The sequence below is a fragment of the Salmo salar genome, unplaced genomic scaffold (genome assembly GCF_965601325.2).
Source record: "Salmo salar unplaced genomic scaffold, fSalSal1 ptg000838l, whole genome shotgun sequence".
In the NCBI taxonomy this organism is placed as follows: Eukaryota; Metazoa; Chordata; class Actinopteri; order Salmoniformes; family Salmonidae; genus Salmo; species Salmo salar.
This window is the reverse complement of record NW_027675516.1, coordinates 486,632-512,219: the sequence shown is the minus strand read 5'-3', so window position 1 is coordinate 512,219 and position 25,588 is coordinate 486,632. Positions and strand designations below refer to the sequence as shown.

The window sequence follows — 25,588 nt, the reverse complement described above, 5'->3', positions numbered from 1 at the left end:
AGTTCAACTGTCGTACCCCATCCAAAATATAATCTTTTTTTACTCCAATGTTTGTCAGGAAATATAAACAAACACTGTATATCCTCAAAACATGGTTAAAACTAGAATGTTGATATCATGGATGGTTACATTTCTCCAGCTCCATCCCTCAGCTTTTTACCGAAACGGGCAGGGAGTTCGCTTTGTTATTGTTTCTACTGCTGATTTCTGCTTTAAACAACTTCTTCAGGATCTGTGTCCCGTCCACAGGACGGTTGAGCTAATGTATGCTAATGCGATTAGCATGAGGTTGTAAGTAACAAGAACATTTTCCAGGACATAGACATATCTGATATTGGTAGAAAGCTTAAATTCTTGTTAATCTAACTGCACTGTCCAATTTACAGTAGATATTACAGTGAAAGAATACCATGCTATTGTTTGAGGAGAGTGCACAGTTATGAACATGAAAAGTTATTAATAAACATATTAGACACATTTGGGCAGTCTTGATAGACAATTTTGAAAAGAAATGCAATGGCTCATTGGATCAGAATAAACTTTGCACATACACTGCTGCCCTCTAGTGGACAAAATCAAAATTGCACCTGGGCTGGAATAATGCATTATGGCCTTTCTCTTGCATTTCAAAGATGATGGTACAAAAAAATACAAAAGAACGGTTGTTTTTTTCTTTGTGTTATCTTTTACCAGATCTAATGTGTTAAATTCTCCTACATTCCTTTCACATTTCCACAAACTTCAAACTGTTTCCTTTCAAATGGTACCAAGAATATGCATGCCCTTGCTTCAGGGCCTGAGCTACAGGCAGTTAGATTTGGGAATATCATTTTAGGCAAAAATAGAAAAAAAGGGGCGGATCCTGATGTGATACTTTCATATCATGTCAAAATAATTTAACACAATACTTTTATATCACATCAAAATAATTTCAAATACTTTCACATAATACTTGCATATCACATCAAAATCGGTAACCAGTAGCAACGCCCCAAACGGTCCTAGAGGGCAGTCGTGCCTTGTGGTCGAACCAAATTAGTTTCTCATCATCTCTCCTCCTTCCTTCAGGCTTCCTTTTCTTCTTTGGACTTTATATGGCGGTTGGCAACCAACTTTAAGGTGCATTACCACCACCAACTGGAGTGTGGACCTCAGTTCATCTTTCAATCACCCACGTGGGTATATGCTTCTAAAAACCAATGAGGAGATGGGAGAGGTGGGAATTGCAGCGCGTCGAGAGTCACAAATAGAAGCAAGTTCTATTTTAGCGCCTGGCTACGCAGAAGCTCGTTGACGCGTGCAAGCAGTGTGGGTGCAATGATTGATTAACATGTATGTGTACATTTATTTATTCTGCAATGCTCGTGCACGTGACGCGAGCACTGTGGTCAGCATGTTAGTGGTAGAGCGTGCTCACCCCCTGGACTTTGTGTTCATGTACATCAGTTCATGTACGAGACTAGGGGACGTCTGGCACTGTTTCCCTGCTAGTCCAGCCTCAAGTTCTCTTGACAATCGTGTAGCATTATTTAGGAGGCTTAGTGTTTCTGATAGTGACTTCCTCTACTTGGTGCCCGTACCTCGGCTAAGTCTGAGTTGCGGGACAGGGAGATGGATTGGGTCTTTTGGTCGGATCAAACGTCTTGTCTGCCTGAGTGTGATGTGTACGATGTCTGCCCACTCTCAACCTAGCCTTGGGGATGGGCGGTAAACCGTATTTTACTACATACTAATATTGATGCACGAACCGGTTTGGGTTTTTACTTTACCTTCTATAAGTGTATTTCAATGTTTGGTTTGTAAAATGTGATGTACCCCAAAAACAAAACTTGTTCAGGAATCTGGGAGGGGGGAACCTCTTCATTCAGTATTCTGGAGATCTAGAAATCTATTCTGGGAGGGGGGAACCTCTTCATTCAGTATTCTGGAGATCTAGAAATCTATTCGGGAGGGGGGAACCTCTTCATTCAGTATTCTGGAGATCTAGAAATCTATTCGGGAGGGGGGAACCTCTTCATTCAGTATTCTGGAGATCTAGAAATCTATTCGGGAGGGGGGAACCTCTTCATTCAGTATTCTGGAGATCTAGAAATCTATTCGCCGCCTTCACAATGTCAAGCTTCTTTAGATTTGTGTATTAGTTTGACTAGTGCAATTTATCTCTTGCTCTATAAACACAACAAAGTCCACCTTCACTATTAGTGTCCTTCTCCTGCATGGCTTCAATGCAGACTGTGGGACATCCACTACCTTCTCTCTACTCACTCCTTCAGCTATTTTCACTGCCTGCACATAGGACACCTGCTGGATGGGCCTGATCCTAGCTACTGTGACATCCTTCATCCGTACAGGGCACTCCAGGATCTTGGGAACGTGATTCCCATCACAATTACAACAACATGCTTCATCTGACTCTTCAACTACGACATATTTATTCCTTGGACAAACACTTGCCACGTGTCCAAACTTTTACAATTGTAACACCGCAGCGGCTTGTCGTGTCTTTGGCTATGCCGGATTAAGTGATATGACATGCTAACCTATAAAATTCTTTCTCTGTAATTAATATTACCTGATTAAGCTAATCATGTAAATTTAATTAACTAGAAAGTCGGGGCACCACGGAAGAACGTTTATAGAGCCGTTATCTTCCGAATAAACTCTTAAAATACTTAGTAATATTTTACATCGATAGCAGTCAATATTAACCCTTATCTTATTTTCAGTCTCATAATGAAAGTTGTACATTCTTGGCTATCTTCATGAACCCTGGCTAACAAGTTGAATCAGCAATACAACATTGGGTTTAATTATTTATTTACTAAATACCTAAACTAATCACACAGAATTACAAATACACAGAATACAAATGATGTCATACAGAAAACATCCCTGGTGGACGGAACCTGTATGATGGCTGGTTACACAAAGGAAAGGGGGTTGGGCTTGAATGAAAGAGCGGGAAGATTTAGGAACAAAGAAACAGCAGCTATGCTATCGTAAATACATTATCTTATGCATTCTAAATTACCGCCCATTTGGAAAAGGAAAATGCAATAAATATTTACTCTGAGCTGCGCTTCGGTAGATTGGTCGTAGATGCTGGCCGGGTTGGCCAACAGATCTTCCTGTCCTCGGAAGAATGTCTCTGGTGGTAAATTGGATACGTGGTGGTATCTTCATCTGTTTGTTAGACTGGATGCGTCGTCCGTCCTTTCCTAGCCCACGTCTACAGCGGCTGCTGCTAACTCAACGGCTAGGAAGTATCACTTTTGTAGTGAATAAGCTCAAAGTTCATACCATTCGCTACCAAAGCTCACGCCGAGGTTGGCTTAGTTCTGTACTTGACGTGTGTCCTTCTAACGTAGAGGCTGCAGACCTCACGTACTGGAACATGAGGCTATCTTTTCGTCAAAGGCTTATATAGTGGAGAGGGGGAAGGATGTGTTTCATCGTTTATAACCCCTGTCTCTTCACAGGGGTGGGCCACTGATCAAGCAGGGCACTTTCCTTATGAAAACCCAATTCTCTCATTTGGAAGCTAAAATTACATTTAATCTCTTAACAAACTATTTCAATATCAAACATTTCAATTGCATAACAATTCCATGTGACTCTGATAACTAGAGGGTGTATACTTTCCCAGGTACAGTCATAATGTCTCAGATGACAACCGAACTGACATCCATACTCATTACATTCCAAAGCATATTTCCAACTGGTTTTATTACCAAAATATGGTTCCTTTCCCCATTTGTTTGATGTTCCCAGACTCTCTATATTTAACAGGACAGCAGTCCTTCAGGACAGCAGTCCTTCAGTAGGGTCAGAAAGAGAGGGGAAGGGAGAAAGGTATTTATGGGGGGGTCATAAACCTTACCCACAGGCCAACGTCATGACAGGCTTCTGTGCATAGGGTCTCACCGCATATCTCACATACCCAGGTTTTACATAAGATGGGAGAACCAGTTCACCAAACGACAGTAAAACCTTCCGTCTATCATTCAATTTAATGGACGTGCGTATACCTGGAATGTTTTCCCTAAACCACCCAGCCTCTATGTCCAACGCAACACCAGAGATGACACTTTTAACCGGTGCCCTACTCTGAAAGTCATAGCCTTCCACATCATACGTCCACATCTTGTTGAGTCACAGCGCTTCTCCTTTTGCGCTGTTGACACACAATCAGCATCATACCGCTCCTGGTCACTCGAACCGATTCCACTTTACCCAATTCATTCTTCACCATCTTTGAGACAGCTAACGGGTCACTTTACCCAATTCATCCTTCACCATCTTTGAGACCGCTAACGGGTCACTTTACCCAATTCATCCTTCACCATCTTTGAGACCTCTAACGGGTCACTTTACCCAATTCATCCTTCACCATCTTTGAGACAGCTAACGGGTCACTTTACCCAATTCATCCTTCACCATCTTTGAGACAGCTAACGGGTCACTTTACCCAATTCATCCTTCACTATCTTTGAGACCTCTAACGGGTCACCCTAAAAAACATCCTTGCTGATGATTCCCACTCCAACCATAAACTGCTGTTCATTACCAACTTTAACCCCTTTCACCAAAGCCCAATATACCACCCAACACCCACCCATAGCACACGCTCCAGCAGGTATATCTCACTGGTCATCCCCAAAGCCAACACCTCCTTTGGCCGCCTTTCCTTCCAGCTCTCTGCTGCCAGTGACTGGAACGAATTGCAAAAATTGCTGAAGCTGGAGACTTATATTTCCCTCACTAACTTTAAACATCAGCTATCTGAGCAGCTTACCGATCACTGCAGCTGTACATAGCCCATCTGTAAATAGCCCATCCAACTACCTACCATATCCCCATATTGTTTTTATTTATATTTTTGCTCTTTTGCACACCAGTATTTCTACTTACACATCATCATCTGCACATCTATCCCTCCAGTGTTAATTTGCTAAATTGTAATTACTTCACTACTATGGCCTATTTATTGCCGTGCCTCCTTACTCCATTTGCACACACTGTATATAGATTTTTCTATTGTTATTGACTACTTTTGTTTATCCCATGTGTTGTTGTTTTTTTGTCGCACTGCCTTGCTTTATCTTGGCCAGGTCGCAGTCGTAAATGAGAACTTGTTCTCAACTAGCCTACCTGGTTAAATAAAGGTGAAATAAAAAAATTAACCAAAGTGCTTCTTCATTCATTACTCTGGTAAAGACAGTTATGCCGTGCTCCATGTTGGATCCAACATCCCTAACAAATTGATGTTTATAATGTGTTATTGTCTGGTTGATTTACTGTAGGGTCTCGTTAGTCTGTTTGGAGACAGAGATACTTAGCTCATAATGTGTAGAGAATTGTTCCTTGATGGATAGGCTATTGTACAACACACAGAGCTATTTTCCTTTATTCAGGACATTTAGAATGACAACACATTACAGTGGGATTATTCACAAAATGATCTGGTGATCAAGTTATGAAATGTCATTACAAAGACATTTTAGTTTCCATGTTTCACCTGAAATATTAAATGATTTATAGTCCTAGGTCTATATTGTTAGGGGAAGTTATGGGTCCTACAGTAGGTCTATGTTATTGTTATGGGTCCTACAGTAGGTCTATGTTGTTATTAGGTGAAGTTATGGGTCCTACAGTAGGTCTATGTTATTGTTAGGTGAAGTTATGGGTCCTACAGTAGGACTATGTTGTTGTTAGGTGAAGTTATGGGTCCTACAGTAGGTCTATGTTGTTGTTAGGTGAAGTTATGGGTCCTACAGTAGGTCTATGTTGTTGTTAGGTGAAGTTATGGGTCCTACAGTAGGTCTATGTTGTTGTTAGGTGAAGTTATGGGTCCTACAGTAGGTCTATGTTGTTGTTAGGTGAAGTTATGGTTCCTACAGTAGGTCTATGTTATTGTTATGGGTCCTAGAGGACACTATGTATGTCATGCAACAACATCCAAAGTGCTTCTTCGTTCATTACATAGGTATGATTGTTGTTAGGTGAAGTTATGGGCCAATTTGGCAAACAGTGTACAAACCCTCATTGTCAGGCTGGTGGAAAAGCCAAAGAGCATTTTACTGGTTGAAGTGTTTTCTAAGTACAAAGTGGTTGATTTGCGATGACGACACAAACATTATATTAAGCAGGAAATTCAAACAAGCCTTACAATTATAATCCAAAGTAGTGTGAAATGAACTCATAATCTAATATCTTCCTGGAAATGGAGGTTACTCCCCTGAGTTTTCCCCCATTCACATTCAGAATACATTGTGAAAAACTAAAATCTTTTCTCACCATTTTTGCTCCAGGCAGATATACTACATCCATAACTAGTAGTTTCCTCATTACCAGATATACTACATCCATAACTAGTGGTTTCCTCATTAGCAGATATACTACATCCATAAATAGTGGTTTCCTCATGACCAGATATACTGCATCCATAACTAGTGGTTTCCTCATTACCAGATATACTACATCTATAACTAGTGGTTTCCTCATTACCAGATATACTACATCCATAACTAGTGGTTTCCTCATTACCAGATATACTACATCCATAACTAGTGGTTTCCTCATTACCAGATATATTACATCCATAACTAGTGGTTTCCTCATTACCAGATATAGTACATCCATAACTAGTGGTTTCCTCATTACCAGATATAGTACATCCATAACTAGTGGTTTCCTCATTACCAGATATACTACATCCATAACTAGTGGTTTCCTCATTAGCAGATATACTACATCCATAACTAGTGGTTTCCTCATTACCAGATATACTACGTCCATAACTAGCGGTTTCCTCATTACCAGATATACTACATCCATAACTAGCGGTTTCCTCATTACCAGATATACTACGTCCATAACTAGCGGTTTCCTCATTACCAGATATACTACATCCATAACTAGCGGTTTCCTCATTACCAGATATACTACATCCATAACTAGTGGTTTCCTCATTAGCAGATATACTACATCCATAACAAGTGGTTTCCTCATTACCAGATATACTACATCCGTAACTAGTGGTTTCCTCATTACCAGATATACTACATCCATAACTAGTGGTTTCCTCATTACCAGATATACTACATCCATAAATAGTGGTTTCCTCATTACCAGATATACTACATCCATAACTAGTGGTTTCCTCATTACCAGATATACTACATCCATAACTAGCCATTTCCTCATTAGCAGGGATGAGTTTCTGCAACCAAATTGTGTGCTTTGCCCTCGTGCCGCAATTCTAGCAAACACAGAAAGGGGCCTATATTGGAGACCAAAGTCGTCTGGCACATTGCTTAGGGTTTCAACAACTTTAATAATTTCTTTCTAGCCTACAATCATTGGTTTTACTACTAATGTGAAAACAAGACTAAAGATGACTATTCTTGCTCTTTTTAAGACAAATGTCAAGTAAATCATTTTAACATTGATTACAGACGTCAGTTGTTGTACATCACCTTATACAGTGGATTACGCTGTTTTGGGCCTTTAATCATCTGTCTAACTTTGTTGTTCACACAGGAGAGATATGGGACTATCGTGGATCCTCTGGGGAGCCTCAACAACCTCTTGATGCTGAAGAGGCAGAGAAGAGTCTCTCCAGATCAGAACACCTCAATAAACACCAGCAGAGACCCACAGGGAAGAGAACTCACTGCTGCTCTGACTGTGGGAAGAGATTCACCTCATCAGGCATTAAAATTCATCAGAGAATACACACAGGAGAGAAACCTTTTAGCTGTGATCAATGTGGGAAGAGTTTTACTTCATCTGATTATCTGACAGTACACCAGAGAATACACACAGGAGAGAAATCTTATAGCTGTGGTCAATGTGGGAAGAGTTTTGGTCAATCTGGAGAACTGACTTTACACCAGAGAATACACACAGGAGAGAAACCTTTTAGCTGTGATCAATGTGGGAAGAGTTTTACTACATCTGATCATCTGACAGTACACCAGAGAATACACACAGGAGAGAAACCTTATAGCTGTGATCAATGTGGGAAGAGTTTCACTACATCAAGCATTCTGACTGTACACCAGAGAAGACACACAGGAGAGAAACCTTATAGCTGTGGTCAATGTGGGAAGAGTTTTGGTCAATCTGGAGAACTGACTTTACACCAGAGAATACACACAGGAGAGAAACCTTTTAGCTGTGATCAATGTGGGAAGAGTTTTACTACATCTGATAATCTGACAGTACACCAGAGAATACACACAGTAGAGAAATCTTATAGCTGTGGTAAATGTTGGAAGAGTTTTGGTCAATCTGGACATCTGACAGTGCACCAGAGAACACACACAGGAGAGAAACCTTATAGGTGTGGTAAATGTGGGAAGAGTTTTGGTCAATCTGGACATCTGACTCAACACAAGAGAACACACACAGGAGAGAAACCTTATAGCTGTGGTCAATGTGACAAGAGATACTCTGATAAAAGATCTCTGATCAAACATCAGAAAATACATGGAGTTGTTTCATGATATCAATGAAATAATGTCACAATGTAGAATGTTTAAACATTGTAGTAGGAATATTTTAATGATGTCACAATGTAGAAACCTAAACGTTTGTCCCCTGTTCTATTGATTTCAACATGATATGGATATCAGCCTTATGGAAAAATACAGGCTCTGAATTGACAGAGTTACTATTTATGAGATTTAACAAAAAAGAGTTGTGTTACACTTACCACGTTGGTGACCCACTTGAATCAAAATGTATCTGGCTGTTTTCTACAAATTGTCCTCTAACCACTGATGTACACATTATTCCCAGATTCCGTGTGGTTTTTGAGGTGTTAGTTTTAACAGGACGTGCAACCTCATCTCCCTCCTCTCACACAAATGATTTCAACATGATATCGATGAGTTATGAAAAATAAGTGTTGTGTTCCTTTGTTCAGCGACCCCTACATTTAAATGCATCACTCCAAAATGTAGCTGACTGTCTTCTGCAGGTTGTCCTTTAACCAGTGAGGTGAAAGATATCTCCCATTTCCATGTGTTTGTATTTTGTTGTCAAGTTTCAACAGCACGTACAACCTGATTTCCCCCCTAATCAATATCAGTAGTTTATTGCTACTTGTCAAAACAACAGTGTTTTTGGTGCTTGTGTCCATGGCGAGGACAACTTGGTTTCTGATTGTCTCAAGGTGGGCAGTCAAAGAAAATTGTGTTTTGCATTTAGCCAGTGAGTTGCTATGGATCTTATTTTGACTGCATGTTTTTCCGATTTGGAGATGAGTTTTGTTTGGGCTCCAAGTGGACGAGAGTTCTAGAAGCTAGTGAGTTTTAGGACGACAGTCAGAAGCTAATTTTATAAATTTATTTATTTTTCTATTTTTTAATTGTTGACAGCCAGTAGACACCATGTTTATATTGGTGAAGGTGAAGCATTGTAGTTGATTATAATGTGAAATGGAAGTTATTTTCTGTTGGTGGTAAGCATTCTATTAAGGTGTTACAGTCTTTGGTTTTTCCATTTATATTTTGAGGTTGGACTTTAGCACGTCTAGCTCGTTAGCACGTCTAGCTCGTTAGCACGTCTAGCTCGTTAGCACGTCTAGCTCGTTAGCACGTCTAGCTCGTTAGCACATAGGACGCACTGATTGGTGTCACCTCGTTAGTCAGTATGTGTTACACCTGTGCTGGCTTGTCCATCTCGTTAGTGGGAAGGTGTTTCACCTGAGCTGGTCCAGGTTCTATTTAAGAGTGTCTGGCCCAGTGTTCCAGTTGTCTTGATACATGTGGAGAGTCAACACCTTTAGTTGCTCCACCTTTTTGGTTTACTTCCTGTCTTTAAGTTTGGTGTGGGTTTTTCTTTTGTTTGCCTCTTCTTGGGCAGATTTAGTGGGTCTCATGGTGGGTGTCTTTTAGGTCCCAGTTGTTGTTACTAGTCAACTTTCAGTGGACACTGAGAGCAAAACTACAAGATTATGTTATAATACTTTTATTGCATCAAATGGTTGTTTTATGCAACAGAATAGAGGGTTCTTAGAACTATTGTGTCTGTGTGTTCTACTGAGGATGGGCCTCTGGGAGAAAACACTGACAGGAGATTTACAATGTCTTTTGGGTGATAAAACCTAAAGAGACTGCATTCCAGAGCATGAGTTAATGTTTCTGTTCTATATGGTACCAGGGAGAGATGACCTCAGGGCCAGACCCTGGTCTCTACACAAAGAGTACTGTTTTTACAGCAGATACTGTCTGCTGAGAATTATAAGTATCTTTCATACAAATCTTAACCTTGTGACCCGTTCTATACATCTGTTGTTGGTCATTTAGGTTGAAAGGGGTGTATCTTGGCTGTAAAATACCTTTGTACATTTGTATCGTGGCTCTCAAGATTCGTCGACCAGCCATCAATTATCGTAGAGCACTCAATTGATTCACTTTATATGTGTGTGTTGTTTTGACCTGCTTCCGTATTAGTAAGTGAATAAAGATTTAGTTTTAGAATAACTCTGACTTGTGTGATAAGTTTGTCTCAATTGATATTAAAGAAATTAACCACCACGTATGGGGATGTGAATCTTGACTTGGTGAGCGCTCCTGGTGACCTGGGTAAATGGTGCACCAGGGATCCCTCTAACTTGGGATCTCAGGGAGACCACACTTAGAGAACGGAGCAAATGGACCCACCTTTGATCTGAGAGGCAGTGAGCCGAGTGGATACCACATCTCGAACGTAGTTTAAAAAAAGAAAGAGGTGAGCGAAACACAAAGTTGAGTTTTTAGAAAATCCTCGTAGGCTCTGAGTGTGTATTCCTGTGTGGAGGTGTAAACAGGGCCCAGTCAGGAGGCTCTGAGGCTGAGTCAGCTATCTCTGTAAACTGGATGAGAACTAGAATCTGTGTTTACTAGTTAAGACCATTTATGATATAGTGTAAGATATTAAGGTGCACCTGTAATTGTTTTAAACCTGTAATTGTTTTAAACCTGGACCCCATTTTAGAAGTATTGAAAGATGTAAATGTATGAGTTTCATTATCCTAGGAACTAACCATTAGATAGAAATGTGGAAATATTCCTGCAGGTTAAAATATTGTTGAAAAACAACTAATTGATTAGGTATGTTTGGGAATAGCATTGTGTGAATGTGGTATGAGAGTTGTGTGACTGTGATATGAGAGTTGTGTGACTGTGATATGAGAGTTGTGTGACTGTGATATGGGAGTTGTGTGACTGATATGAGAGTTGTGTGACTGTGATATGAGTCTTAATCTGACGTTTGGATAGTAACATATAGAAATATGCTTAATCAGATGATTGAAATATGGATAATAAGCGGGATGATATTTTAGAAAGCAGCGGAAGGTCTATAGTTCCTGGGAGGCTTGATTTTGCCGTGGTCTCTGGGAGGTTAGAGAACAGTTGAGGATCCCATGGTCATTGTCTGGGAAACTAAAGTTTATTTTTGGTTCTGCTGGGAGGATGTTTGGAGAGATGCTTCGTTGCTATGGAGAGTCCCTGAAAAAGCAAATGGAATGGTTGTCGTGACTACCTGAGAATTTCTTACGTTTTATATGGATTCTGTGAATATATGAAAATATGATGAATTGTATGTGTGTATAATGATTACTAGAGATTTGATGAAGTAATACTGGGAATATAATTAGATACAATTTAAACAACCCATATGTAGACGAACGTAGGTTTTGAGTTGGTATCTTTAATGGATCATTTGATAAAGATGAGGGTTAAGCATTATTAAACTGTCTACAAAGTCTGGGCAATTGTCTCAGAAACTGATGGGAGTGTGTCGACTTTAGGGTAAGTTGCCCTAAGGATGAAACTATAAAACGTCCGGGTACCTTAATTGAAATAAACTGCCCTTAAGGCGTAGGGTTGTTCCCAGTATGAGAGGAGTTGCTAGATTTATTGAATAAACCTTTTTCCATAAAGTTAGAGTGAACCAAGGTGGCTGACTAGCTGTTGATGTTGAAGAAGCGTCCCGTAAAGGTTCCTGGAGTTTAGGGGTTCTTCAAATTGAACATTGACACTGTGGGGGAACCCCTATAAGTTCCTCAAAGAACATTTTGGGGTTCATTTTTTTAACTCTCGGTCCACCCTCCCTGCATTATAAAAACATATTTTAATAACAACAATATTGACAATATTGATTTAAATAATTCATTGTTTATTTAGTGGCACCACAAATGTGAATTCATATTTACAAAACACATAAACAAATTGCAACATTTCTGCAGACATGTCAGACCCTAATAAATAATACATTTACTTTGTATAGTGCTTTTCATGACATTTAAAATATATAAATAATAATGATGTACAATAAAAATAACATTAAAAATGAATCATAGGTAAACTAACAATATTGTAGACTTGATGCTAAAAACAGATTTTTCAGCTTTAGTGTGTATATTGTATCCACTTAGTTATGTTAGGAAGTTTTCCATCTTTATGACCGGCCCTGTTAACTTCACCCCAAATTCTCTTATCCCCAGAACACAGTCACTTAACAACATAAGTGTTTTTCTGACATTTTTGGGAAATGTAAGGGAAAATAAAAAATCCAGTCGTAGCAGAGCCCCAAGTCCCATGGGGACGTCCTCTAGGGCCTGGATGTTCTCCCCATCAAAGGCCAGCGGGATTTCACTCTCATGGTGAAATGGATTTCCACCGATGTGCAGTAAAGGAGTGAAGAGAGGTGAAATCTGTGTCAACAAAAGTAAGAAAAGATTAATACACATACAATTAACAAAGCACATAACAAATGTTCAGCTGTAGTTTTATATAAGCATGCACACCTATGTTTATGAAGAAACAGATGATTGGTGCAGAGGCATACCTTGTCACGGACATAAAGGCCACTCGGGTCCTCATTGAAGAGGTAGGGCAAGAGCAGAATCGCTGCTGTGGTCTCCAGTCCTAGTAAAGTAAAGCAATGATCTTACTACACTTGCTCATTTTATTACAAAATACATTAGAGAAAGGGAAGGAATAAGAGCAGATCCCTCTTCTGTATTGTCCTTCAGGGACTGTCAGAATAGCAGGATGATGTCCTCACCCCTGCCTCGCCTCTCTACCTCTGATAGTCCTTGAATTATATTTTTGTCTATATCCATTCCATGGACTTGATTCATTTCTGAGAAGATCTGAAAAGATCATTTGCACACATTTGTATGCTAATAGATGTCAGTTTGTATTGACTGCTATGTAGGTTAAATGTACACTTCAAATGCAGCTGTCCTACAACATATCTGTACCTTCTTCTTGATCCCAATTGCATTGTGTCCATGTTCTGTCCTATAAGAGTTTCAAAGGAAGAGAAAATGTGTCAAAGAATAGTCTTACAAGCATTAAAAAAAAATATATATATATATTAAATAAATATTGAAATATAAATGGCATCAACATACAATGTAATGTAAAATAGAAGAACATATTGGAGAAAGCACTAGCCAATACAGTACTGCCATACAGTAACAGTACTGCCATACAGGCATAATATCACATTTCAAGATATCTTTGTACACAAATTGTTCAATATTTTATCAGGCTGACTTGAAAGATTATACACAACATTTTGCTGCGTGGCAATACTGTGTTTGGATTCTGAAGAGCATTTATACAAAAGAGGTAGTCTAGACACTGTATTAATACCATTATGCATTTGAATCCCATCTACAGCTACCATCTAAGATATTAATTTCCCTCCACAAGGGGACGGACATGTAACGTTTCCAAAATGGGATAGTATTGTACATGTAACGTTTCCAAGATGGGATAGTATTGTACATGTAACGTTTCCAAAATGGGATAGTATTGTACATGTAACGTTTCCAAGATGGGATAGTATTGTACATGTAATGTTTCCAAAATGGGATAGTATTGTACATGTAACGTTTCCAAAATGGGATAGTATTGTACATGTAACGTTTCCAAAATGGGATAGTATTGTCCATATAACGTTATGCCCCTTTGTGAGTTAATAGTATTGCATGCTGTAGCAGCCTATATAAAGAGGAAGACCTCCATTGACGATTCAGTTCGTTGTAACATCTGGTCTGGACAGGTCACCGTCCTTAGTTAGTTAGTTAGTTAGTTAGTTAGTTAGTTAACGAAGCTAACGTTAGCTAGTTCATTATCACAAAAGTGAGAACTGCTCTAGATTGGAAACTTACGTTAATGAGTGTAAAGCCATGTTGGCTTTATAGAAACGATATACAATATATGGGAAAGAATATAGTTGAGGAAATAATCCAAACCTAGTTGTGCCTAGTTAGGACATAACGTTAGCTAGCTAGCTAACGGTACTGTACTGTAGCTCATACAACGCCGACGGTCAAACCCGGCTTTCTAATATTTACGTTCATTAACTATCGTAACGTTATGGAAGATATTCACAGAAAACCATCATTGTCTTCGTAATTCATTATTAATATGTTATATTATTATATAAATTATTTCGATAAATATTCAGAGCCAAACATCAACCCAACTTAACCTTTTTAACTGTTGTCGCATCCAAACTGGTCACCATCGTTTTCAGTTGTAATTGCGAAGTTCCCGGAAGAAGTCCAGCAACAACGGAGGTTCCTCGATGAACCCACCTTCTAACAAGTTCTTTGAAGAACCTTTTGGGGCTGTTTTTCATTGACCAAGAACCCTACGGTTCTTAGGGGATCTGAGAACAACTCCAGTTGAACCCTTCATTTTTAGAGTGTAGTCGGCTCTATTTACTCTCAGATTCAAACATGATGATTAGTATCAACGATCAAGTCAGCTGCTGCTGCTCCAATACAGTATGAGGTGAGACGGTGAACTGATGTTGAACCGGGCAGTCAGCCGCTGCTGCTCCAATACAGTATGAGGTGAGACGGTGAACTGATGTTGAACTGGGCAGTCAGCTGCTGCTGCTCCAATACAGTATGAGGTGAGATGGTGAACTGATGTTGAACCGGGCAGTCAGCTGCTGCTGCTCCAATACAGTATGAGGTGAGACGGTGAACTGATGTTGAACCGGGCAGTCAGCTGCTCCAATACAGTATGAGGTGAGAAGGTGAACTGATGTTGAACCGGGCAGTCAGCTGCTGCTGCTCCAATACAGTATGAGGTGAGACGGTGAACTGATGTTGAACCGGGCAGTCAGCTGCTGCTGCTCCAATACAGTATGAGGTGAGACGGTGAACTGATGTTGAACCGGGCAGTCAGCTGCTGCTGCTCCAATACAGTATGAGGTGAGACGGTGAACTGATGTTGAACCGGGCAGTCAGCTGCTGCTGCTCCAATACAGTATGAGGTGAGACGGTGAACTGATGTTGAACCGGGCAGTCAGCTGCTGCTGCTCCAATACAGTATGAGGTGAGACGGTGAACTGATGTTGAACTGGGCAGTCAGCTGCTGCTGCTCCAATACAGTATGAGGTGAGACGGTGAACTGATGTTGAACTGGGCAGTCAGCTGCTGCTGCTCCAATACAGTATGAGGTGAGATGGTGAACTGATGTTGAACCGGGCAGTCAGCTGCTGCTGCTCCAATACAGTATGAGGTGAGACGGTGAACTGATGTTGAACCGGGCAGTCAGCTGCTCCAATACAGTATGAGGTGAGAAGGTGAACTGATGTTGAACCGGGCAGTCAGCTGCTGCTGCTCCAATACAGTATGAGGTGAGACGGTGAACTGATGTTGAACCGGGCAGTCAGCTGCTGCTGCTCCAATACAGTATGAGGTGAGACGGTGAACTGATGTTGAACCGGGCAGTCAGCTGCTGCTGCTCCAATACAGTATGAGGTGAGACGGTGAACTGATGTTGAACCGGGCAGTCAGCAGCTGCTGCTCCAATACAGTATGAGGTGAGACGGTGAACTGATGTTGAACCGGGCAGTCAGCAGCTGCTGCTCCAATACAGTATGAGGTGAGACGGTGAACTGATGTTGAACCGGGCAGTCAGCTGCTGCTGCTCCAATACAGTATGAGGTGAGACGGTGAACTGATGTTGAACCGGGCAGTCAGCTGCTGCTGCTCCAATACAGTATGAGGTGAGACGGTGAACTGATGTTGAACTGGGCAGTCAGCTGCTGCTGCTCCAATACAGTATGAGGTGAGGAGGTGAACTGATGTTGAACTGGGCAGTCAGCTGCTGCTGCTCCAATACAGTATGAGGTGAGACGGTGAACTGATGTTGAATCATAATGATTAAGTTAATTAAAATTAATTAGTGAAACTGTTAAAAAATAGTATATGACATATTAAATATATTACTCTATTGTTATCATATAGAAACATCATGGAATATTGTACATCATATCAGCATCAACATACATTGTTTCATTCAATTTCACATAATAAGGATATTTAATATTTTCAAGTTCAGAAGTCATCACCTGCTATGTAAAAGAGACAGAAGAATGCACAATGGTCAATGCTATCTGGGATCCTTGGGACATCCCTACCCTAAACCCTAAGTGATTTAATAGTTGGTATTCAGCAGTCATAAAGCGTTATTTACTTTAACGAACTACTAAAATTGTGATTTTGTCAGACAGCATAGACAGCAGCTCTACACTTTATTGACTGACTGATCCATTCATCCTTCCATCCCTCCTCAGCCTTCCTCTCCTCTGAAGACCCAGTGAGGGTGGAGCTCAGTCAGAGTGCTGTTGAGGGACTGGTTAGGAAGAACACTTCTACAGCCAGAGAGGTGAGAGGTCACACATGGTTTAGATGGTAAATATTTATGTCCCCTTAGCGGTTCATCACGTCAGCAAAAGGGAATATGTTCCATCATCTATGTTTATTTACATTAGTGCAAATTGTCCACTGATATTGGTGTAATTTCTCACCCCTTTTGGCTGTATGAAAGTTAATTTCCCCTCAGACACACACATTATGAAGGTCATTTGTGTCAAATGTACCTTTCCCCACTCATTCACCCCATCTCTTTACATTGCTGATGCATATTTGTTGGCCTGGCTGCATCCAGATGATGTCAAAGGCCCATCCTGGTAGATCTGAACCTAATGCAGCTTGGAGTGATCAGATGACAGAAGTCACATTTAGGTGCCAGGTGTAACTGAGGCCATAGATGCTCCATATCCATTACTTTGAGTGTTTTATATAATATAACTAAATGTGTTTCTGTGTTGCAGGGGCAGTCAAGAAATGGAACAGCAAGGCCACAGAACATGACATAAGCAGAGCTGTGGGAGACCACCTCAAGCCCCTGGTAGAGCCGGGGGTGGTGTTTACCACTCCACCACGCCTTCAGCAGGCTGGAAAAGTGGGATTGATACTGTTTTTCATACTAAGGTGGACCAATAGTTTGTTGATTGGTCAGTCATTGGGTTCATTAGTTTTGCAATATGTTCAAATAAAGCTTTATTTATACAGCACATTTCAGACATGGATGCTTCACAGGAAAAAAATGAAACAATGAAAATAAACAGAAATATTTACCACAACAAACAGAAGATTAACAACTGAAAGACAGATTAGCATTCTAAGGAAAATCCATTGATTAAAATATTAATTGGATGCAACATCCAACCCCAAATATAACTTGTTTTTTAGGAGGGGCTCTGAAAGACACTATGGGGGTGTCCACTGGAAGTTGACAAGTAAAAGCAACTGGGACCTAAAAGACACCCACCATGAGACCCACTAAATCTGCCCAAGAAGAGGAAAACAAAAGAAAAACCCACACCAAACTTAAAGACAGGAAGCAAACCAAAAAGGTGGAACAACTAAAGGTGTTGACTCTCCACATGTATCAAGACAACTGGAGCACTGGGCCAGACACTCTTAAATAGAACCTGGACCAGCTCAGGTGAAACACCTTCCCACTAACGAGATGGACAAGCCAGCACAGGTGTAACACATACTGACTAACGAGGTGACACCAATCAGTGCGTCCTACGTGCTAACGAGCTAGACGGGCTAACGAGCTAGACGTGCTAACGAGCTAGACGAGCTAACGAGCTAGACGTGCTAACGAGCTAGACGGGCTAACGAGCTAGACGTGCTAACGAGCTAGACGTGCTAACGAGCTAGACGTGCTAACGAGCTAGACGTGCTAACGAGCTAGACGTGCTAAAGTCCAACCTCAAAACATAAATGGAAAAACCAAAGCCTATAACACCTTAAGACAACAAATATATCCTATATTTATGTTGGACAAGTTTGCTCACCACCAACAGAAAACAACTTCCATTTCACATTATAATCAACTACAATGCTTCACCTTCACCAATATAAACATGGTGTCTACTGGCTGTCAACAATTAAAAAGAAGAAAAAAACACGTATTTCTAAATAATAATATACAATAGGATTATTTGTTTCTCCTTTTTCTTTCTATAGAATCCTAAATCCCACTAGCTTCTAGAACTCTCATCTTCCTAAAACTCATTGGCTTCTAGAACTCTCGTCTTCCTAAAACTCACTGGCTTCTAGAACACTCGTCTACCTAAAACTCACTAGATTCTAGAACTCTCCTCTTCCTAAAACCCACTAGCTTCTAGAACACTCGTCTTCCTAAAACTCACTAGATTCTAGAACTCTCCTCTTCCTAAATCCCACTAGCTTCTAGAACTCTTTCTAAATCCCACTAGCTTCTAGAACTCTCGTCTCCTTGGAACCCAAACAAAACTCATCTCCAATACGGAAAAACATGCAGTCAAAATAAATTGTGATCCATAGCAACGCACTAGCTAAATGCAAAACACAAATCTTATATCCATTTGGGGGGAAATCAGGTTGAATCTGCTCTTGAAACTAACACAACAAAACAAAAAACACATGGAAATGGAGATATATTTTACCTCACTGGTTAGAGGACAACCTGCAGAAGACAGTCAGCTACATTTTGGAGTGATGCATTTAAATTTAGGGGTCCCTAAACAAAGGAACAACACTTATTTGTCACAACTCATCGATATCATGTTGAAATCAATTGTGCAGAGAGGAGGGAGATGAGGTTGCACATCCTGTTAAAACTAACAGCTCAAAAATCACACGGAATCTGGGAATAATGTGTACATCCCTGGTTAGAGGACAATTTGTAGAAAACAGCTAGCTACATTTTGAAGTGTTGCATTTTGATTCCAGTGGGTCACCAACATGGTAAGTGTTACAACTCTTTTTTTGTTAGTCACTTTTTATTAAATCACATAAATAGTAACTCTTCCAATTCAGAGCCTGGATTTTCCCCCTGAGGCTAATATCCATATCATGTTGAAATCAATAGAACAGGGGACAAACGTTTAGGGTTCTACATTGTGACATCATTAAAATACTCCTTCTACAATGTTAAAACATTCTACATTGTGAGATTATATCATTGATATCATGAAACAACTCATTCATGTATTTTCTGATGTTTGATCAGATGTCTTTTACCGGAGAATCTCTTGTCACACTGATCACAGCTATAAGGTTTCTCTCCTGTGTGTGTTCTCTGGTGTCGAGTCAGATGGTCAGATGTTGTAAAACTCTTCCCACATTGATCACAGCTATAAGGTTTCTCTCCTGTGTGTATTCTCTGGTGTCGAGTCAGATAGCCAGAATCAGCAAAACTCTTCCCACATTGATGACAGCTATAAGGTTTCTCTCCTGTGTGTGTTCTCTGGTGCACTGTCAGCTGTCCAGATTGACAAAAACGCTTCCCACATTGATCACAGCTAAAAGGTTTCTCTCCTGTGTGTGTTCTCTGGTGTTGAGTCAGATGGCTAGATGAAGCAAAACTCTTCCCACATTGATCACAGCTATAAGATTTCTCTCCTGTGTGTATTCTCTGGTGTCGAGTCAGATGGTCAGATGTTGTAAAACTCTTCCCACATTGATCACAGCTATAAGGTTTCTCTCCTGTGTGTGTTCTCTGGTGTCGAGTCAGATAGCCAGAATCAGCAAAACTCTTCCCACATTGATCACAGCTATAAGATTTCTCTCCTGTGTGTGTTCTCTGGTGTCGAGTCAGATGGCTAGATGAAGTAAAACTCTTCCCACATTGATCACAGCTATTAGGTTTCTCTCCTGTGTGGATTCTCTGGTGTGATATCAGGCTGGTTGACCAAGTAAAACTCTTCCCACATTGACCACAGCTAAAAGATTTCTCTCCTGTGTGAATTCTCTGATGAATTTTAATGCCTGATGAGGAGGTGAATCTCTTCCCACAGTCAGAGCAGCAGTGAGTTCTCTTCCCTGTGGATCTCTGCAGGTGTTTCTTGAGGTGTTCTGATCTGGAGAGACTCTTCTTTGCCTCGTCAGCATCATGAGGTTGTTGAGGCTCCCCAGAGGATCCACGATAGTCACGTCTCTCTCCTGTGTGAACAACAAAGTCAGACAGATGATTAAAGGCCCACAACAGCGGAAATCCACTGTAAAAGGTGATGCCAACAGTGGAGCCATGATGTACAACAACTGACGTCTGTAATGAATGTTACAATTATTTAATTTCTTAAAATGAGCAAGAATAGTCATATCTAGTCTTGTTTTCACATTAGTAGTAAAACTGATGATTGTAGGCTAGAAATCAATTATTAAAGTTGTTGAAATCCTAAGCAGTGTGCCAGACGACTTTTGGTCTCCAATGCAGGCCCTTTCTGTGTTTGCTAAAATTGCGGCACGAGGGCAAAGCACACACAATTTGGTTGCAGAAACTCCTCCCTTCTAATGAGGAAACAGCAAGTTATGGATGTAGAATATCTGGTAATGAGGAAACCACTAGTTATGGATGTAGTATATCTGCTAATGAGGAAACCACTAGTTATGGATGTAGTATATCTGGTAATGAGGAAACTACTAGTTATGGATATAGTATATCTGGTAATGAGGAAAACACTAGTTATGGATGTAGTATATCTGGTAATTAGGAAGCCACTAGTTATGGATGTAGTATATTTGGTAACGAGGAAACCACTAGTTATGGATTACTACATCTGGTAATGAGGAAACCACTAGTTATGGATGTAGTATATCTGGTAATGAGGAAACCACTAGTTATGGATGTAGTATATCTGGTAATGAGGAAACCGCTAGTTATGGATGTAGTATATTTGGTCATGAGGAAACCACTAGTTATGGACGTAGTATATCTGGTAATGAGGAAACCACTAGTTATGGATGTAGTATATCTGGTAATGAGGAAACCACTAGTTATAGATGTAGTATATCTGCTAATGAGGAAACCACTAGTTATGGATGTAGTATATCTGGTAATGAGGAAACCCCTAGTTATGGATGTAGTATATCTGCCAGGAGAAAAAAATGGTGAGCAAAGATTTTAGTTTTTCACGATGTATTCTGAATATTACAGCACAAGATCAGGAGTGCTACTCAAGGAAACTCACATTAAGCTCTGTGTCTATTCACTAATTCACCAGCATGGGGGAAATCTCAGGGGAGTTCTCATAGGCTGACTGCAAAAATAGCCTCCATTTCCAGGTTGATTATTTCACACTACTATTAGATTATAACTGTAAGGATCGTTTGAATCTCCAACTTAACTTTGTGATATAAACCAACTGATTTATACTTAAACACTTCAACCAGTAAAATGCTCTTTGGCAAGTTTAGCTTTGCCATCAGCCTGACAATGAGGGTTTGTACGCTAAGTGTTTAACTTCTTACGGATCAGTGTTCTGCTAGCGTTCCACTTAGACAACATCCGGTAAATTGCAGCGCGTGAAATTCAAAATACAAAAATCGTAATATTAAACATTCATGAAAATACAAGTGTCATACATGATTCTTTAGTTTAGAATCTTGGTAATCGAACCGCATTGTCCGATTTACAATAGGCTTTACGGTGAAAGCATAGCATTTTATTATCTGAGGACAAAGCTAACCTACAAAGCATTACATGGGCTTCCTCCTACCTATCTTTCCGATTTGGTCCTGCCGTACATACCTACACGTACGCTACGGTCACAAGACGCAGGCATCCTAATTGTCCCTAGAATTTCTAAGCAAACAGCTGGAGGCAGGGCTTTCTCCTATAGAGCTCCATTTTTATGGAATGGTCTGCCTACCCATGTGAGAGACGCAGACTCAGTCTCAACCTTTAAGTCTTTACTGAAGACTTCTCTTCAGTAGGTCCTATGATTAAGTATAGTCTGGCCCAGGAGTGTGAAGGTGAACGGAAAGGCTGGAGCAACGAACCGCCCTTGCTGTCTCTGCCTTGCCGGTTCCCCTCTTTCCACTGGGATTCTCTGCCTCTAACCCTATTACAGGGGCTGAGTCACTGACTTACTGGTGTTCTTCCATGCCGTCCATGGGAGGGGTGCTTCACTTGAGTGGGTTGAGTCACTGACGTGGTCTTCCTGTCTGGGTTGGCGCCCCCCCCTTGGGTTGTGCCATGGCGGAGATCTTTGTGGGCTTTACTCGGCCTTGTCTTCGGACGGTAAATTGGTGGTTGTAGACATCCCTCTAGTGGTGTGGGGGCTGTGCTTTGGCAAAGTGGGTGGGGTTATATCCTGCCTGTTTGGCCCTGTCTGGGGGTGTCATCGGATGGGGCCACAGTGTCTTCTGATCCCTCCTGTCTCAGCCTCCAGTATTTATGCTGCAGTAGTTTATGTGTCGGGGGGCTAGGGTCAGTCTGTTACATCTGGAGTATTCTCTTGTCTTATCCGGTGTCCTGTGTGAATTTAAATACGCTCTCTCTAATTCTCTCTTTCTCTCTTTCTTTCTTTCTCTCGGAGGACCTGAGCCCTAGGACCATGCCTCAGGACTACCTGGCATGATGACTCCTTGCTGTCCCCAGTCCACCTGGCCATGCTGCTGCTCCAGTTTCAACTGTTCTGCCTGCGGCTACGGAACCCTGACCTGTTCACCGGACGTGCTTGTTGCACCCTCGACAACTACTATGATTATTATTATTTGACCATGCTGGTCATTTATGAACATTTTAACATCTTGACCATGTTCTGTTATAATATCCACCTGGCACAGCCAGAAGAGGACTGGCCACCCCTCATAGCCTGGTTCCTCTCTAGGTTTCTTCCTAGGTTTTTGGCCTTTCTAGGGAGTTTTTCCTAGCCACCGTGCTTCTTTCACATGCATTGCTTGCTGTTTGGGGTTTTAGGCTGGGTTTCTGTACAGCACTTTAAGATTTCAGCTGATGTACGAAGGGCTATATAAATACATTTGATTTGATAGCGCCCCGCATACTTGCTGCATAGAAATATTTCTCAAACCAGCACAGCCGTCACAAAAATCAAAAATAGCGATAAAATAAATCACTTACCTTTGAAGATCTTCCTCTGTTTGCAATCCCAAGGGTCCCAGCTACACAATAAATGGTTGTTTTGTTTGATAAAGTCCCTCTTTATATCCCAAAAACTCAGTTTGGTTGGCGCGTTTTGTTCAGTAATCCACCCGTTCAACATGCAGACAAAATAATCCAAAAAGTTACCAATAAACTTCATCCAAACAAGTCAAACAACGTTTCTAATCAATCCTCAGGTACCCTAATATGTAAATAAACAATAAAACTGTAAATCAAGCAAAGTGTTTTCTATCAAATACAACCAATTATATGCATATCCTAGCTTCTGGGTCTGAGTAACAGTCAGTTTCCTTTGGGCATGCCAGACTCTCCGAACTTCCGAACACTGCCCCCTAGCCCGAAGAAGTTAACAAATTGGCCCATAACTTCAACAAACAATAACATAGACATACTGCAGGACCCATAACTTCACCTAACAACATAGACCTAGGACTATAAATAATTTCATACTTCAGGTGAAACATGGAAACTAAAATGTCTTTCATGACATTTCATAACCTGATCACCAGATAATTTTGTGAATAATCCCACTAGGCTATTCTGTAATGTGTTGCCATTCTAAATGTCCTGAATAAAGGAAAATAGCTCTGTGTGTTGTACAGTAGCCTATCCATCAAGGAACAGTTCTCTACACATTATGAGCTAAGTATCTCTGTGTGCAAACAGACTAACGAGACGCTACTGTAAATCAGGCAGACAATAACACATTATAAACATCAATTTCTTAGGGATGTTGGATCCAACGTGGAGCACGGCATAACTGTCTTTACGAGAGTAATGAATGAAGAAGCACTTTGGTTGTTGTTGCATGTCGTGATGTTTGTCATGTGACTGTCATTCAGAAAATGATTTCCTGGATCAGCTGATGATAGTTGAACATGTGACTAACTAAACAGCTACAGTATTAAGAATTATGTGTAATTATTGAAGAACTGCGTTAATGACAGTATCCATTTGGGTGTTGTCAATAAAGTAAAGATGACTCTTGGTTAGAACCATTGGATTTAGCAAACTCTGAAATGATTTAGGATTTCTGTGCCCATGAAAACTATTTTCCCAGCGTACCATAAGGAGACACTAAATGTTACGTAATTAGAGAGCATTTCAGAGATCTGAATACAAAAAAACTGTCCGACAGCAAGATCCAGTATTTAACTTAAAGTTCATCATTTGACAAGCGTAACGTTATGACTATAACTACTGTTCCCTGAAGGAGGGAAACTAGGTACAACATACTATTAAATCCACACGTTATGACTATAACTACTGTTCCCTGAAGGAGGGAAACTAGGTACAACATACTATTAAATCCACGCCTCGCTGGAAGCCCCGCCTTCTACAGGTGATGACCGCGAGGCTCGGATTTCTTCCTTAAATTTAATACCGCTCTTCACCGACCCAGGAAGGGGTGGGGCCAAACAGGTGTTGTACCTCGTTTCCCTCCTTCAGGGAACAGTAATTATAGTCAAAGTTACATTTGGGGATGTCTGATAGTATTTCTGATTGTCTTAACACACCACCACTAATGAGTTGGCGTGTTTAAATTTTTGGGCTTTATGTAGGTCATTTTAAACTTAGCAATGGAAATAAAAATGTATATTTATAATTTTCATTTAAATAGAATGTAGATTAACCACAGAGAATGATGTTGAGATAAAGACAATTATAATTATTAATACTATTATAAATTAAATGAAACTGTTCCAGTAAAATGTGAATATGAAAATCATAACTAGCACCAGATCAGTAGAAATGATCAGAAATTGGCACCAAATGGAAAAGGTTGCTGACTGCTGGTGTAGCCTAATACCAGAAAGTATAGGAGCATAACGACTGCTGGTGTAGTCTATTACCAGAAACTATAGGAGCATAACGACTGCTGGTGTAGCCCATTACCAGAAACTATAGGAGCATAACGACTGCTGGTGTAGCCTATTACCAGAAACTATAGGAGCATAACGACTGTAGTCTATTACCAGAAACTATAGGAGCATAACGACTGCTGGTGTAGTCTATTACCAGAAACTATAGGAGCATAACGACTGCTGGTGTAGCCTATTACCAGAAACTATAGGAGCATAACGACTGCTGGTGTAGCCTATTACCAGAAACTATAGGAGCATAACGACTGTAGTCTATTACCAGAAACTATAGGAGCATAACGACTGCTGGTGTAGTCTATTACCAGAAACTATAGGAGCATAACGACTGTAGCCTATTACCAGAAACTATAGGAGCATAACAACTGCTGGTGTAGTCTATTACCAGAAACTATAGGAGCATAACGACTGCTGGTGTAGACTATTACC

At 40.5% G+C, this 25,588-nt stretch overlaps 1 protein-coding gene across 1 annotated transcript in view; it reads left to right on the top strand.

Annotated features, from left to right (window-relative positions):
• Positions 1-1,393: 1,393 nt before the first annotated feature.
• Positions 1,394-25,588, top strand: part of LOC145877296 (uncharacterized) — a 65,279-nt gene continuing 41,084 nt past the window's right edge. The window contains exons 1-2 of the mRNA XM_082972605.1: positions 1,394-1,451; positions 1,693-1,707. Coding sequence (XP_082828731.1) covers positions 1,394-1,451; positions 1,693-1,707 — 73 coding nt within the window. The remainder of the gene's footprint in view (positions 1,452-1,692; positions 1,708-25,588) is intronic.